Below are 18,650 nucleotides of genomic sequence, written 5' to 3' on the forward strand. Positions count from 1 at the left end.
ATTTTAGCGCCAAGCTGAAATAAGTGCTATTTACGTTTTGTCCATTGCGCCCCACAAGAACACAGTGGTAGGTCTGCAGATTAAACGCTAAAAACCGGGTTTCGATACCCGTGGTAGGCAGAGCACTGATCTACCCATTACGTAGTTCTGTGCTTAATTTAATCAAATAATCAAACTGTCCATCGTTAGGAATCGAACACTAGATCTTAGCACTGTAACTGCTGTCCAATTGAAAAATTCATAAAGAGAACTGTTTGAAGTTAAGCACCAAGCTACACAATGGACTAACTGTGCTCTGCCCCACGAGTATTGAAACCCGGTTTCTAGCTTTGTAAGTCTGCAGACCGCTGTGCCACCTGGAACTCATGGATAAAAGGGTACATGTTTATGACATTATTAATGGTAGACCCACCAAAAAAAATTACTTATAATTTAGCGTCCATATTAATAATTGAAAAAGATAAACGTTGAAATGATCAACCTTTCTTTATCGCTTTTCAGATCTTCTCTTTATTGTTATAAAAAAGAAGTAAACTTTTAGTATATGTATTTAAAGTAAAATCATTAAGTTATGTACATGAATCTCGAAAAATCCTTGACTATAGTCTTTTGAGGTCAATTTCAGGCGTCCAAAGTACATTTACAGACTGAAATATTTCGCAAAGCTAAAACCTTCTGTTGATATTGTAGGTCTGATTGGCTCGGGATATGTGACGAAAGATACACACCCCTGTTCGTCTTTCATTTCAGCGTGTTTTCAGTCGAGTGTGGATTACAGTGTAGGAATATGTGTACAACAGGAGGGAAGATTTATTTTTGTATTACTTGTATTGTGAGATCTTGTTAAGTATAATTTGTAGTACTGTCTATATTTCAGTTCGTATGTTCATCTACAACGTAATATAAATATATAAAGTAAACTACCGGTCAGTACGTTTTAGTAAAATAGTATCATATAAACATGTTTCTTCGTGCTCTCGCAACTTTTGGTAATAAAATTGTAATTTCTTCTCATCATATTGTGCAAAATGGCGTATTATCTTTGCGGGCCAACTTTTCTTTTACCAAGCTACGAATACCGATAGTCAAAAACACTGTTGTGACGCTAAGTAGCCGAAATTTTAGTTTACATGAAATTCCAGAAGAAATAGCTTATGTTGAAGATGCTGAAGACCCGTCATTTTTTCACATGGTTGGTTTTTTCTATCACCGTGGCTGGCAAGTTGTAGAAGATAAACTTGTGGAAGAATTTAAAGGCAAAATGAGTTTAGAAGAAAAGAGAAAAAAAGTTCGAGGATACCTTGGTTTGCTAGGACCATGCCATTCTGTTTTAGAGATTTCATTTCCATTAAAAAGGGACAACGGAGAATATGAGATGATACGGGGTTGGCGCGCTCAGCATAGCCAACACAGAACGCCATGTAAAGGAGGTAGGAAAATCATAACTTAAGTCTTAATGATATGGTGATAACTTATTGCTTTTATTTAAAAGTTAAACAAATATAATTACCAGTTGAGTTTGATAAAATGTTCTTAAGAAGGTAGTAATGTTTAAACTTCAATTATGTGAAATGATACATAGTAAAATATTAATATATGTACATATGACACCGATCTTACCAAGTTCTTAATGTGAGAATAGCTCAAATATTGTAAGAATAAGAACATTTTAACCAGTGTAAAGTTCTGTAGTTAGAAATTTCTTAATCATCAATTAACAGTGTGCAAATAAAGTACATAAAAAGGAGTAATCTCATTGGTCTGTATTTCTAAAATATGTGTGTAACTCAAACAAAATTATAAATGAGAAACTTTTCATTTACCACTCTCAAAATGGGTAAACTGCTCAAAAGATTTATTATCTTGTTCTATTGTACTAAGAGACCAGAGGATTGTAACTCATCGATTCTTCTGATAATCTTGAAAACTTCAATAAGATCATCTTTCCCTTTTTTTCTCAGGAGAAAATAAGGGATTTTAAGCTGTCCATGTAAGATAATTCTTTCATTTCTTTAATCATTTTAGAAGCATTACTCAGAACTGTTTAAGTTGGTACCCTTTCTTAGATAGGAAGACTAAAACTAATTGTATTGCAAGTGAAACTCAAATACCTCTTTACTTATAAATGTAATCAATGTCTATAAATGCACTAAAATTATATTAACCTTTTTAATAAGCAACAAAATACTGCCTTAGTGCATTGATTGACTTATCATCACAGTGCTATGATCCTTTTCTTCAGTCATGCTCTTGTTTGGGTGCTCATTTGTACTGAATGTGTGATTCAAATGATCAAAACCTAAGTGTATTATCTGTATTTGCAATAATTAAAGGGCATTTGCCAAATATCTGTCCAACCAGTCCGTTGATCCAAGTCATTCTGTAATATCTAAACATTCTTAATACAGCTAGAAATATCCAAAGGTTTGATTTCATTCATGGACTTTAATAATTATGCCTCTATCAATGTTATTAATGTTAATAAGGAAAAGCAAAGACTGGAAAGATGCAATTAAATATGTTTTTACCTCTAGGTATTCGTTACAGCCTAGATGTTAGTGTGGATGAAGTGAAAGCCTTATCTGCCTTGATGACCTTCAAGTGTGCTGTAGTGGATGTCCCTTTTGGAGGTGGTAAAGCAGGTCTTAAGATAAATCCCAAAGAATATAGTGAATTTGAATTAGAAAAGATTACAAGAAACTTTGCATTAATGCTTTCAAAAAAAGGATTTCTTGGTAAGTATGAACAAAAAATATAATTTTTTGACCTTTTCTAATATGAGTACTTTACATCTACTTCTCAATATTATGATAATGAACACTAAACAATTTTGATATGTTGTTTTATTACCGGTCACTCAAATCAGGTAGATTTGCTTCTGAAATACCAAAAGTTTTTTAACTTACTTTCTTGCTGTAAACAGTCATGGACTGCCCACCTGCCCACATTTTTGACTCTCCTGTCCTCCAGGTAACTAACTGTGTACACCTCAGGAAAATGTACACAAGTTTTGCTTTCTCCCCATAATCCAGTATGTCTCATAACTTAAACCAGGATATGTATTACTTTAGCCCTTTATTTTTGTATTTTTAATATTATTAGTGTATCCATTACACTGTTCTAGAGCTGTCTAATCCATTCTTAAGTTTAGTGTCAGTCTCAAAAGGCCAAGAAGTGCCCCTGCAGTTTTATAATATTTTTCAACCTGATGATCATGCATATTTTTCATTTCACCTTCAGTATAGTCACTACCTTAAATAGTCACTTAGATGCAATTTATTTCACTTAAGTTAAATTCATCTTTAACTGTACATTATAATAGTCTGACCACTTGTTGATTAGCTTCGTATCTTCAAAGGTTTTTATGTTGAAATGAAGTGTTTTATTTTGCTCAAAATTAAATACCATATTTTGTCTCTTTCATTTCACCTAACTGTAAGAAATCTCTACACTTGGTATTGTGCACATTAGGTTCATAAACCTCTTAACTTTCTTTGCACAGATTGAGTAACTGTGTGCTAGGTTCATACTTGAATTGTCACACAACTAAAATTATGATAGTACTCTACAGGTACATAACTCCTAATGCAAAATGACTGATGAAAACTCTAACCTGGGATTTTTCAGGGTGTATTTGTGTGGTATTTTCTGGTAAAATTTCACTGATAAGTAACATGTAGGCAAACCTGCAAATAACAGCAGATTAAATCAACAAGTAAGGGAAGTGTTTTGTAAATGATAACTTGACTGAGTTTTATATATGTGAGAATTAAAAAAGGTTGAAAATATTTGAAGGACAGTGAAAACAGTTTTTATTGAAAAATAATAATAATAATAATAAATGTGTTTATCCAAACATAGACAAATTGATAATCAGCTCTACAGCATCAGTGAATAGCTCATTAGCTTTTTGATTTTTAAGATGAATCTCTGCTAACCTAATCATGATAAAACCCATAAAGAACTCAAATAAGAAAGTACACCTGAATTCAACAAGTAAACTTAATTTCTTTTATATGTTTGACAACATCACCTCATGTCATTTGATTTTTCACAACATTAGTTGTCTGTATCATTGAGACAATACTAAACTTAGCTAGCAAAGGATATTATGGTGCAAACCCTTTCAACCCAGATGATTTGTTACTGCAATATCCTCTTGAGAAGAACAGATGTTACCAACTATAGAGAATAAAGAAACAAAGCAACTAGAACAAGATATCTTGTTAACTTTCTTGACTATTGTTGCTGCCATTACAGCATTGAAAATAGATAACAAAAACATTTTTTTTAAATATCTGAATCTCTAAAGCAGATAGACGACATATTATGTGTTTGAAATTTACTCTGATAAATAATTTTTAAACTTTTCTGTACTTTGCTTACCAGTTCTACAAAATTATTTGTAAGAATTTGAAATATTACCAAGTTGTTTAATATAACTTTAGAAAGAAATACTTTTACTCATAATTTTATGATAAAAATTTTTCAGTTATAAAATGCACAGAAAATATTTTGACTCTTTTGAAGGATATCTCAGTTTAATTGGGATAGCTTATACTTCTATGTTCATGCAAAGTTTCAGATTCTTAGGCTCTTTTGAGTTAGAACCTAAGTGACAAAAATTTAATCATACTTTAAAAACTGGAGAAATAAGAATAAAGAAAAATCATGTTGTGCAATAGAACTTTAAACAATTCAAACAGTGAAACATCACTTTTTTTGTTTTCAAAATACCTTCTTTCAGATTGAAATTTACCATGGTGCAAAATTTCTTCCTCCTAGTCCTTTATACTCATGAGTACACCTTCCACAAAATTTAGGCCTGAGAATTTTGTACTGTAGGTTTACTAACTATACTAAAGGTAATTAGAGAACTATTAAATAATCAGAAATGTCAAGTTAGGGGATGAGCCACAATTGGCAGCCTTCTTTGTTCTTAACCCCCAAGCCTTTTATGAAATAATGCTCCTGTAATTATTACAGAAAAGGTATTTAAAAACAAATTTGTACTATAGGACCTGGCATTGATGTTCCAGCACCTGACATGGGAACTGGTGAGCGAGAAATGAGTTGGATTGCAGACACATTTGGAACAACAATTGGTAAATGTACTTTCTAATTAATGTACACCATCTTTGTCAAAATATTTGGGATCATTTTAAACAGCAGTGCTGCACACTTAAATGAAACTTAAAATATTTTGAAAGGAAATATGAGTGTTATGGAATCCTGTTTTACTGTTTGATAATGCTGTAAAGAGTTAACAGGTAAGTGAACAAATATATAAGATAAACACTAGTAATATATTTGTGGGTAAATTTTTATGTGTATATTTAATATTACTTCATAATTTTTGTAATATCAAATTCCTTTTTCCAATTCATATCATTCTGATTTTTTTTTTTAAAGTAATTGTTTGTAACTGTATTATATATTTAATACACAGTTTATTTGTTTGCAGTTGAATTAGGCATTTCTTACTTTTTGCTAATTTGTTTGTGACAGTGAAGTATATTTAAATATTCAACATGGGTAACTGGATAATGCACTTAGTACACTTTAGTAAAGTTATTTTTAATATGCAAATCAGGATGTCATGTGACAACCATAGTTGTTATAATGTTGCAATGGAACAGTATGTATCAGATCTACATTTTGACATTGTCTGGTAGTTTAAGATATAAAATATTCATACACTTAAATCATAGATATATTTTGATCAGGGATTTAGAATTTTAGTATAGGGATATCCTTTTTATGTAATTTCACTGGAAAACAAAAGAATACTTACACATAAAATAATTGATTAATTGAAATTACAATTAAGGTGATTAACATCATGAAAATAATAAACAAATCAAAATTAGTGTGCCTGACAAGTAAATATTTTGATTATTCCAAGTAAACAACTACATGTACTCAAAACACTACTATTATGATGTCTCATTATAATTTTTGATTAACTCAAAGTTTTTCAGCTTTTGGCCATGATACCTGTTGAGTAGAGGATTTGCTTTGCTTATCTATGTTCTATTGTCACCAAACACTGTTCTTTGCTTACACATTCCATTTAGATACCTGATTGTTATTTTACCAGTTTATTTGTAACTTCTATAGAACTAGCACTTAAAGAAGGCTTATGGCCAAGTATTTATACAATGTTGCTTTTTAAAAACTTATAAATGAAAAGTAGTTTTTATAGTTAAGAGTGTAAGATTAATAAATCTCATAAGTGTATGTAGTTAACCTTCACCTTCTAGTAGTCTCACTAGTCAATGTTATATTTAACAATTCTCTGGTTTATTATCAATTTCATAATTTAATTATAATTTTTCCTCAGAAAAGTTTAATAGTGTTAATTGAGTAGTATTGTGGAAATTTAGAAGGAAAAACATAAAATAGTATTAACCATGCTATCAGCTTAATATAGGTTTTATGCTGTATGTATGAAAAATTCTTATTCATAATATTTTATAATTAAAAAAACTATTTAATCCTCAATTATTGCACATAAAATTATCTACTATCTTAAACAAAAGTTAGTTTGAAAATGCCTTTGAAACAAACTGAAAACAGGCTGAAAATATCATGGAAAGATGGACTCATTTGAGAATAATTGATTAGCTGATGGTAACCAATTAATGAGCTCCATGGTTAATCAGTTAGTGAATTCCACCAGTTGCCCTGCATAACTTGAGATACCTGGATCACCCATAAAGAGACTTGCAACAAGTTGTATCCAAATTGTGGTAATCAAAGTGTAGCACCTTGTAAAAGGTGTATTCATTCAACAATTGCATACTTCAGACATCTGGAAAAACAAATGGGTATTTATGCTATTCCATACAAAAACACACAGACAAGTGATTGAATACAATACTTAAGGATTTCTTTGTGGTTGAACTATTAAAATAGGTGTTGAGAAATCATCATCCTTTGTACAGTAGAGAAGTTATAGAAAAATACTGAATCATTTGAGAAACAAGAATTCAAAATTTTGTCAAAAAACAAATATCTTTAAACTAATAATACACATAGTATAATTGTTTTAAATCTTGTTACTGCAAACTGCATTTAGTTAAATACAAAAGTAACCTCTATATTGAGAACTAATTGCCAATTTTGTATTATTTCTAAACATTTATAGGATAGTTATTTGTATTCTGAATAGGTTTCACAAAAACAATTGTTTAGCAGCTGAACAGTCTTTCCTGTCTCTTACATTTGAATCAGTTGATTTGTCATCATTAATTCAAATATTCATATAAGGCTTGAATTTTGTTTTGGTTGATTGAACATTGTCTTTTTTTTCCTATTAGGCTTACATATTTATTAAATTGAATTAACATTATTTCATTAAACATGTGTTCATTAAAACAACATCAACAAACAATTACATTTTAAATTTGTTTTAATTTTACATTTTGATTACTTTACACTAAATGGTGTTTTTTTATGTTTTGACTTTAGGTCATGCTGACTTAAATGCTTATGCCTGTGTGACAGGAAAACCAATCAATCAGGGGGGTATTCATGGAAGAATATCAGCTACAGGAAGGGTTTGTAAATTTTTAATCAATTTCAATGAGGTGTGATAATTGGATATTTATGAAACCTTAATCTATTACACACTTTAAAATCAGAAAATAATTTCTGTAATATAACTATTATTTGTAAATGGAAAATCATATTACTGAGACAAAAGTTAAGAATTTGATTAGAGAGCATCAATATTGTAATATATAAAAGATTGTTTAGTGTAGGTAGTATTACTGATTAATTTATTTTGTGTTTTTAACTCATTGATGTCAAGGCCATCAAATGTTGTGTTTGTAACTCATTGATGCTGATGTTCCTAAAACTTCTATAAGGCTTACGTGATAGACATATAAATAGCTGTGTCCATATGAGTGGAAACAGGAAGAAGTTCAGTAAGAGAAAGTTAGAAAATGTAAAGTTAACTATTGTTAGAGAAAATGGCTTATTGGTTCAGTTTGTCAACTGAATTTGTCTAAGTAGACTTTTAGCAACAAGAGAATTGTTGTATAATGTTTAAGATACAAAGAGAGAAAATTAATTCAGCTTGTAAACTGAATTGTAAAGCAATTGAATAAGCTTAAGTGGACTCTTAACTTGAAAAAGACAACTGTATAATGTTTGTAATACAACTATGATCTCCATATTGTAAAGAGATTTTGTACAGGTGTTTAATTTGTTTTGAATATATATATATGTATTATTTTAAAACAAGTGGAATTATGCTGTTTATTTATTGCCAACAAGCCACAAATGCCTACCACTGAAGAATCTTAGGCCCACATAATCCATATATTTTACTACTACTCAAAAAATGTTTTTCTAACAATTATAAAATATAAAATAAGCTCTCATGTTCCACAGAGTGTACTCCTTTGTATAATGTCTTCATTAAGAGCACATTATTATGTGACTCTAAGAACTTACAAGTGGAAGTAACAAAATAACGTAATAAGAGTATGTCAGTGACACTATATCTACTATATCCAGTGCTGATGAGGCCTAGCTTTCACCCAACACTAAGGCTTCATAGAAAGCTTGAGATACAACAAACACAGTATTAGCTGAGAGACAATTTATCTTATCAAATTGCAAAATATCAGTTGTGTTGATGTAAACTAGATTAAGTTGGTAAAGTGTGATATTTATCAATTTTATATGAGTTATTTACAAATCAGGAGTAGGGTAAGGGTAAATAATATTCATTTTAACATTAGTTATTTATTATTATTATTCTTTATTGAACTAACTTTACTCAGCATTCAGAAAAACTAATGAAACAGCATGTTAATTTTATTGTCAAGCAACCACAACATCGGTGGGAGAAGACTACAGTAGTGTTTTCAGTTTTGTTTGAAAACAAAAACCATTAAGACGTACATTATGAATGAAGTCTATTTTCTTCATGAGAAATAAAACAAGCTATAGGCTGTATTTTGATTAGTTCTAACATTTAGGAGGTATCAGATTTTCCATTAAGGACTTGGAAATAAACCAGAAAATGCAATGGCCCATAAAAAAGAACTGAATCATTTTTTAAAAAAAATTATTTAGGAAATGTGACATTTATGCTTTGTGAGCAACTTGAAATAATGAAGAATTTTTTATTTCTGTTTCAAAAGAACAAATAAAGTATTCTCAGCTGTATAAAAAAGCACAAACAAATTAATATGTTACAGAGGTCATTGAACTAGAAAATCATGCTGCTTTCTAGATACTTTCACACCTGTATGTATAGAATTCCTTTGTGATTTACTTATGGTTGTTTTGAATCAAATTATTTCCAAATGAATAAGAAGTTTTTTTCTGTTTTGTAGTTTTGTTTTGTGTAGTTTTTACAGTTTTACTACTAAAGTAACATGTAGATTTCAGTCAAATTGCATTTCTCTGACTGGGAACCTTCCTTCCTACTGCTTTCTGAATGTTGATTTCTGGGTGACTGGTGTTGGATGGAGCTGGACCAACCAACATAATTTCTCACATGTGAGTGGGCTGGGACTGTCCTGATACTTCAGACTTGATGATACATTCAAAATGCTACATGATTTTGGACTGGAGTTGGCCCTCCACCTAGCATTCCACCTTCCCACCATCACCCACATGTCAGTTCCCAGGTGAACAAATCTTGGTTATGTTAGGTATGCACAGATGATAGCAATTTTTGGAATAGGAATTCTCCTTTCCTTCTGGTTCCTGAGTCTGAGGTGAAGATAGTAGAGGATCCTCTTTCTACTGTGGTCCAGATAATTCATTCCTGGTACTGCTGGTTTTGGACTACAGTTGACCTCCCTATTTTGGTTTGACACATTATAGCCACTCTACACCATGGGCACATCTGGTCAAGGAACTTCCTCCAACCATGAACTAAGTGGCTTACCCTTAGTTCTGCTGATTTTGGATTGAAGTTGACTTCCTGTTTATGTTCTTATGTGCTCTATCCATTCTATACTCTGGGGCATATGTGATTGATTGTCAAATGTGCTTCTTTGCTGCCAATTTAGTGACACATTTATTCTTTGAGGGCAAAGAGTGTACTGGTTCAGAAGTTGTCTTCTACAAGTGTGTTTCTCTAATAAGAGAAATTACACTCAATGAGAATTTTTCAGATGTTTTCCAAAGGGTGCTCATCCAAGTATATTATGCACCTGTTCTTTCACCATGTCAGTGTTGAATTATAGTTGTTTTGTGAATGGAAGTAAGATATTGTATCAGAAGTTAATATTTTCCAATTGATACTTACACCCTTGCACTTCCCACCCTTTCTCTCCACTTCTGATGCTTCTTCTGCCTATTCTTGAAGTGATATTGGGTTCTACAGTATAGAGGAAGCCAGCTGCAATTGGAAAGTATTGCACTTCTATTGGTGAAGGATTATTGCATGCTTATTTCCATGTTACAGTGCAACTGAACCAAATAGATATGTGGGGTAGGTAGGAGTTTCAAGTTTAGTGATGAGCAAAAAACAAATTGAGCATATAAAGGGAAGCACTGAACGATAAAAGCTATTATGCAAGGGGAAGTATATATCTATCAGAAATATATTTTCAGGGCAGGAAATTACTAACTTTTGAGGAGTATGTGTTATGCATTTTGTACAGTAATGTATAGAATGAACATATTCATGTATCCACTTTTAGGAAAGTGTTTTTGAAAGTATTTTCACTGATGAAATATTATATGTGTTTATTAGTTAATTCTCTTATGATAACTGCAGACGTGACTCAAATGGATTTTGTCCTTGCAAAATTGAAATAATATATTTAGTGTTATTTGAGATGAATATCTTTCTCTCCAGAAACAGTAAAAGTGCCAAAAAGTGTCTCAATTATAAATACAAAATTTATGTAAAAGTCACAATATTGTTAAGAAGGAAGACTCCTTTATTGTATGTCTGTATATATTTAATTCTAAAAGTTTTAATGTTTCTGTCCTTACACAACCAACTAAATTGCATGTGATAAGATTTTTTTATATCAACAGTAAATTCATCAATTGTTAAAGCAGTTCAGTAAATTAAATGTGATACACCTTATTTGCATGCAGGCAGTGCACATAATAGCTTTGTTTTTACAGTTCTGTGATTTGCAATAATCGAAGATGGTATTACTCATTTATTTCTATAAAATTAAACACCTAGCTTCTGCTCATGACAGCAGTGTGGTACTTGCAGTTTATATGTTAATTCTAAAACATTTTTTCTGTAGGGAGTCTTTCATGGAATTGACAACTTTATAAATGAAGCTAGTTATATGAGTATGATTGGTACCACACCTGGATGGGGTGGAAAAACTTTTATTGTGCAAGTAAGTGTTTACAATGACTAATTATTTTTTGTAATTGCTTAGCATAAAAAACATCTTTTAGAATTGAACAGCATAGAAGATACATTTGGTAAAAATGTTAAGCAATGCTATTCCAAAATATTTAGCTTTTATGGCAAATGAAAGAAAACATACATATAAAACTGGTCACTTGACTTATACACATGTGTTCTATCTTTCTCACGTAGTTTGTCCTGTAGCCAAGAAAGGTTTTGTAAAATAACATCACTTTTGTTTTAAGTAGTCACATAAAAAAAAAAAAAACTAGTGAAAAGGAGAATTTATTTCTAGTATTAAGGTGAAAAATGAAGGCATTTATTTAAAGCTTAGTTTTATGGTTTTCAAAAGATGAATTTGGATATAAGAAAATCTAAATGTAGGTTAAATCACACATAGCACATATATATATTTCAGTATATTTATAGGAAGACATAATCTTACGTATCATGGGCAACATTAGTGTATTTTAGTTTTAGTATCCAATTTCAACATTATATAGTGATACAGCAATCAATGCAAATTATAGAAAGACAAAACAGCTAAATTGTGTTGGAGTAAAATATTATAATGAACATTGAATTACTTAACCTGTTACCTTTTCCATTGAATATTTCTGAAAAGATGCTGTAAATTATCAAGAATCAACTGAAAAGTTTTTATTGAAAAAATCATTATTTTGTTTTCAATTTGAATGAAGTTTCTTGTGATTGTGTTTAGGGTTTTGGTAATGTGGGCCTGCATACAATGCGTTATCTTCATCGTGCTGGAGCTCGCTGTGTAGGAGTGATGGAAGTTGATGGCTGTATTTTTAATCACAATGGTATTAACCCTCGAGAACTGGAAGACTGGAAATTGGTAGGTAAATTTGAATTTTTTTATTTTTATTTTTTTAGTAAAACTTGAATTGATGAGTTGCAAATCATATAACTGAATATGTTAATTTTTGCTTTAGGCAAATGGCACAATAGTAGGTTTCCCAGGAGCTGAAGCTTACACTGGAGAGAACATGCTCTTTGAACCATGTGACATTCTAATACCTGCTGCAATAGAAAAGTCCATCACAAAAAGCAATGCTCACATGATTCAGTGTAAGGTGAGTATGAACATAAATTTGTATTTCTTTATTGTCTTTTATCTTCATTTAAAACTTAGAGAAGTTTGCTATGCATTTATGAAATCATGTTAAAATAATAACTGTAACATAACAAGTTCTTATGGAAGATTGCTGAATAATTATTTAGAATACTATATGCATAGAGGAGAAAATACAAGTTCAAATCATAAGTAAGAAAATATATGAAGAAATACCTACGGTCAAGAGAAAAATAATGTTCAAAGTTATTATAAACACCATTTTCTTCAATTGGTTTGGTTTGAAGTTCATGCATAGCTATACAAGAGCTACCTGCAGTAGCTCTCATAATTTAGCAATGATAGTGGGAAAGCAGCTAGTCAAAACTACCCACTGCTAATTCTTGAGTTACCCTTTTACCAATGAATAGTCGGACTAACCATCGTTTTGTAATGCCCCCTACAGTCAAAATCTGAGGATGTTTGGTGATGGAGATTTGAATCTATAACCCTCAGGTTGCAAGTCAAGCATTTTAACTATCAAGCCATACCAGGCCTTTTTCTTTTTTTTTTTTTTTGAGATAAAGTATTTAAAACATTTACATAATTGCATAGACTATTTAATGCTGATTATAATTTGTTGTACTAAACTCCAAGTAGATGTAAAGCTTCCAGAAAAAAAAAAAAAATCTTTATATTATTACAGTATAGTCTTCTACAATAATCTTTTTTTCAGGTATTTGTAGTACATATTTTAAGAAGATAGCCTTAGTAAGAAAACTTGTGGTTTGTTTAAGATATGAAAATTATCTTTTGAAATTTGCCCTTGCCATCTTAAAATGCTAAATGAGATATAGTTATATGACTTTTTTCTATGCCCTAAAATATGCTTAATATAATTTTCATTTGCTCAGATCTTACAGCTTTTATGTAAATTTATGTTTTTTCTTCAGATGTCACATGGAAATATTACTTTTATATTGTTTTGTACCAGAGTTTTGCTTCATTTTACAGAACGTCTTTCAAATTTTAAATCAGTATTTGTTGATGAAAGAATGCTAGCTTTGGATCCCTTCTTATAAGTAGTATTTGTTATGGCTATGATATTTATTTCTCATTTAGATTATTGCAGAAGCTGCTAATGGTCCTATAACACCTGCAGCTGATAAAGTACTTATTGAACGCAACATACTGGTTATCCCTGACCTGTATATTAATGCTGGTGGTGTCACTGTGTCATATTTTGAGTGGTTGAAGAATTTAAATCATGTTAGTTATGGAAGACTTTTATTCAAATACGAAAGAGAATCCAATTATCATTTACTAGGTGAGTTTATAGAATCAACGTTACAAAAATCTGTAATTTGCTTTGAAAATCTGACATGCTTATGAATGAAATACTTTAAGAAGTAAAGTTAGAATAATAAAAGCATGCATTCTTCATCTTAAATTTATTATTTAATAATGTTGTAAAATACTTTTGAAAGCATCATAAATAAATAGTTTTTAATTTGCAGGCATAAAAAAATGGGTGTTGATAATTTTTGAACATTGATGTCATAATAGTGGTAAAAATATTTGATAAAGTGAAAACCAGTTTTGATAGGCTGGATCACAAGACCTCATCAGCAAGAAAAGGACTTGTCAAAAGTTAGTTCAGAAATAAAATATCTTGTGTAGTTGAACAGTTTTTGTTTGTTTGTTTTTTTGTCCTTTATCATATGACACTTCTATGATCAATATCTTTAAAACTTTCATTTCTGGAACTTTTTAGATATAAAGGTTTCCTTGACTAGTAGGAAGTAATCATTAGCAGAGATACTGCTAAGATTTTTTTTTTGGGTGGAACATTTGGAAAAAAATGTGAACCTTTCTACATTTCATACTTTGCTTCTATTTAACAAACACCAGACAACTGTACCTTATTATTGTAATATTCAAAGCAAAATTTCTTGAAGCAGTTCATCATTATAATAAGATGCTGTTAATTCATTGATTGCAGTTAATGTTTCTATCATGTAAAACTTATGCATGCATAATGTTTATAATATTTTTTGTTTTGTTTTTTAGAAAATGTTAAAAAAGGCACTTTGTGCTATTGGCCTAAACATGTGATACTGATGTTATACCAGTTTATTTTATTGGGACATAGTTTGTAATGTGAATGGTGTCAACCAAGATGCCATTGAGAAAATTGTATTTTACTGACAAATTTTTATCAATTGACATCAACAGTTCAAGAAAGTTCAAACAACACTCAAGGCAAGAATGACTAGAAAGCCATGAATACTGAAAGTGTCTTGAGGACAATGATTGTGAGTGTGTTGATTCAACATGTTCAATTGTGTCAGTTTTCTGAGGTTTTTGTTAACATTGGGGCCACAGTCTGTTGTTGATTCACTGCCTTTATTAAACCTAGATGTATTGACTGTGGTTTCATCCACCAGATCCATTTTTGTTGATGTATCATCATCAGCCTATGATGATTGGCTGATCACTAGTACTGTTCTAGTCTGAAAGTTACTGGTAGTTATTTCTTTTTCTTTGAATAATTTATGAAGTGTAGCTTATCAGCATATTTTTATGACATCACCATATTGACACAAATTTATTCAAAGGTCAGTGAGAGAGAATTATGGAGTTCTAGATGAACAGTTATCCAATTTAAAAATTGCTAATAATAATGCTTTCCAAATTTTCATGAAGGTGGCAAAATAGCAGAATTTGCATGCTTATGGTGAACATCAAACTCCATGATTGAACTGTAAATAGTGAAAACTTGTAATCTTGGATGTGGGCAAAATCTTCATGTTCCCATAATGTCATGCCCCCCAAAAAAACAAAACATATGCACCTGAAGGCCCATTGGTAACATTTTGTGTTCTGTGCACCAGTGGTGAGTGGCATATCCTAACAAAATCTCTGCAATGTTATGCATATGTTCAGTTGAAAATTTAATCACCTGATACTTTTGGAAGTGCAATTTCAATTTGAAATGAATTCTGTTAAGCTGTTCCATTTTTATTTTATTTTTTTGCTCATTTACTTTACACTGGTATCAATTTTCTAATCAGTATTTTTTGTTTCTTTTGTTTTTTTTAAATAATTGTAAATTCATCATCCTTGATCTGTTGAATGCTTTTATTGCCTGTGTGAATTTTCTATTTAGTTTTTAAAATTCTGTCACATTCTTGCTCTGTGAATTTTAATGACATTTTTGGATATTTATTTTAATGTTTAGGGTTGCACTAATACTACACTTCTTCAACCAAACTTATTTATTGTAAGTGTGTAGGAGAACAGTTTTTCTCCTGTGTTAATCCTTTTGTCACCTTGCATATTTGACTACAGATTCTTCTAAAGATGAAAAGTAGAGAATCTCTTCCTTTTATAGTGTTCAACTTTCCTGCTCCAAATATTTTTGACTTTATCAGATTCTTGTTATTTTGTTGAACTGTTAATCCGAGTTTAATTATTTTACACAATCTTTCATAAAGATTGGGATTAGTGCTTGATTGCTTTTCAACAGGTCAATGGGCTTGTGCCACTTGTTACTTGTTTGTAACTTCTTTTTCTTAAATGTCCTTTTCATGCTAAAGAAATTACTTATTCTTCTGTTCAGCAGCTTCCTTAAGGTTTGGCTCTATATTGTGTCTCTGGCCCCTTTCCAGTTCATTTTTCCTACTTTTCAATTTCAAGTTTTCATTATTTGCAAGGCTCTATTTCTTTTCTTTTTAAATGTGTGGGTGACTTCCAATGAACTATTTTAGATCAAACAAGTTTCTAGCTGTCCCTTGTTTCTAGATGAAAGAGTTTTGGATATTGCAGTAAGTGAATGAATTTGATAGACAATGTACATACATGAATGGGTCCAAACTAAGTAAAGTGTTTTTTCCTCATAGTAAGTTCTAAAAGAATTCATGAAAAACAATACATATAAATAATATTACTTCAATAATCTTAAGCTAGCTCAAAGCAGAGAAAATGTGTATTGTTAAGCAGCTTTTACATGACTGTAAGATAATTTTACATTTGTTGTCATGGTTATTTACCAATATGATCATTTGGTAATTAATTAATAATTAAACATACATAATCATATGAGCTACTAACCACAATAATTATTGATGTTTGATTGCCAGAACCTTTACCACCTTAGAGTTGGACTATTTAATCAATATAATTGATTATCTTTGAGGAGCTATAATATTGATTAGTGTCATGTAACCAAATTCTAATTGATTAATAGAAATTATGATTAAATATATTAATGTCTCAAAAGTAGATAACTAATAAAAAATTAATTTCCAGTTATTCTAACAATTGATTTATTAAAATTATGATTAAACTGATTGTAATAAAAATAATCAAATAGTCAGAATTATTTGCTCTGATTATTTCTGTTTTCAGTAATTCCAATAGTTAATTAACTGAAATTATGAGAAAATTAGTGTTTTCTAATTATTCCAACAATTGGTTAAACAAATTTACAATTAAAGTGATTGTCATGAAAATAATCCAATAATCAAAATTAGTTGTTCTGATTATTATTGTTTTTGGATATTCCAACAATTGATTAATTGAAATAATGATTAAATCGTGTCATGGAAATAACCAATTAACAGAAATTAGGGTTTCCAAGTATTACTGTTTTTTACTATCCCAACTATCAAAGTAACTAAAATATTGCCATTGTGTTCATTGTTAAGTAAAAAACTATATACTAAAGGAAATGCCTAATGATTTAAGAATCCCTGGGCTCAACCTTTATTCCAACTAAACTTCATTGTCCCAATTTTGATTATTGCAATGCTGCTAAAGTTATTTACTACAGTCACTAATTTTGAGATACTGACAGGAGGGAATGTAACTGGCTGGCAGCACCTGCTGACAACTGTACATGTTAAATAAAGTGTAAATTGATTGTATTTGTACATTGTGTTAAGACCAATATATATGTGTTTGTAATTGTGTTCTGTATTCTTTAATGTCACAAGCAGAAGCGTCTCCAGAAGAGTGGTTAGTAAGAGTCGCACTAATCAAATGTAAACAGTAACTGAGCTTATCAGTTAAGTGATTAGCAAGTATCACTAATTACCCAGTTCTTCTTACCCTAATTGCTTTATGAATAGTTAAATGCAAAATACTAAAAGTTACTTATCTATAATTTTTATTAATTTCTCAACATTAATGATGCTTAAAGATAAAAGCAAACTAACTGATTAACTATTCTGATATGTATGTCAATAGAAACTATATTTTATATACCACATGAGTAACTGCTACTTGAAATAAGATGTTTTTGGTATAGAAATGTGTGATATTTGTTTAATTTACCAGTTGCATTTATTAGTGAAAGTCATGCAAAAATTGCAGGGATAAGAAAATACAATATTTCTCTGGTTTCAAATATTTGTTTTGTTTGATTTCCAATAATACCTTCCAAGAAGTTGTCTCTCACTATTATTATTTAAGAACAAAAACAGTGTTTATAGTTTCTTTCTTTAATAACTAATCTAACTTAACGACAATGCTTACTACTTTCAGCTAGTGTGCAGGAATCTTTAGAACGAAGGTTTGGACGAAGTGGAGGAAGAATTCCAGTTATACCCAGTGAATCATTCCAGAAACGTATTGCTGTAAGTTGATTATTCTTTTTAGTTATTACTTTTTCTCATGATAATTTATGCTTTTAAATATTCGTGCTAGCTTTCCCAAACCATTTAAAGGCTTTAGAATGCACCAAAATGTGACAATTTAATAACAAAGTTGTTACTAGAAAACTGGATAGATAAACCTAAACTGTTAACCCATGTAAGTAATATACCATTACTTACAAATATTAAAAGTCAACAGGCAAGTAATATGAACAACCCCATAATTAAACAGCCTTATTCAATTAAAACCCATCATTTGAGCTTCATGCTAACTGTGTATGTACAGTTAAATCATGTGTTCAGGTTTTTTTTTCAACCATTTGGCTGACTGTGGTAAACATATATATGATCTGAAGCCAAATTTTCACCAGCACTGGGGCTCTTATTAAATGACTGATATGTCTTAGGAATCTTTGTTAGGATTTATTGCATTATAATAAAATTGAAACTACGAGGCAATGTCATTTGTCTGAGTTTAAAATTGATGACACTAATTTCTCATTACCAGTTTTTTATGTTAGATGAAGACTGTGGCAAAGTCAAGACCATATTTGGAGTTATT

At 30.5% G+C, this 18,650-nt stretch overlaps 1 protein-coding gene across 1 annotated transcript in view; it reads left to right on the plus strand.

Annotated features, from left to right (window-relative positions):
• Nucleotides 1–722: 722 nt before the first annotated feature.
• The window catches only part of LOC143255859 (glutamate dehydrogenase, mitochondrial-like), a 31,780-nt gene continuing 13,852 nt past the window's right edge, over nt 723–18,650 (plus strand). The window contains exons 1-9 of the mRNA XM_076512187.1: nt 723–1,430; nt 2,535–2,735; nt 5,019–5,105; nt 7,474–7,562; nt 11,244–11,342; nt 12,078–12,215; nt 12,313–12,453; nt 13,554–13,758; nt 17,979–18,070. Of these exons, the coding sequence (XP_076368302.1) occupies nt 962–1,430; nt 2,535–2,735; nt 5,019–5,105; nt 7,474–7,562; nt 11,244–11,342; nt 12,078–12,215; nt 12,313–12,453; nt 13,554–13,758; nt 17,979–18,070 (1,521 nt within the window). The 5' untranslated portion in view covers nt 723–961. The remainder of the gene's footprint in view (nt 1,431–2,534; nt 2,736–5,018; nt 5,106–7,473; nt 7,563–11,243; nt 11,343–12,077; nt 12,216–12,312; nt 12,454–13,553; nt 13,759–17,978; nt 18,071–18,650) is intronic.

The sequence above is a fragment of the Tachypleus tridentatus genome, chromosome 7 (assembly GCF_004210375.1).
Source record: "Tachypleus tridentatus isolate NWPU-2018 chromosome 7, ASM421037v1, whole genome shotgun sequence".
In the NCBI taxonomy this organism is placed as follows: Eukaryota; Metazoa; Arthropoda; class Merostomata; order Xiphosura; family Limulidae; genus Tachypleus; species Tachypleus tridentatus.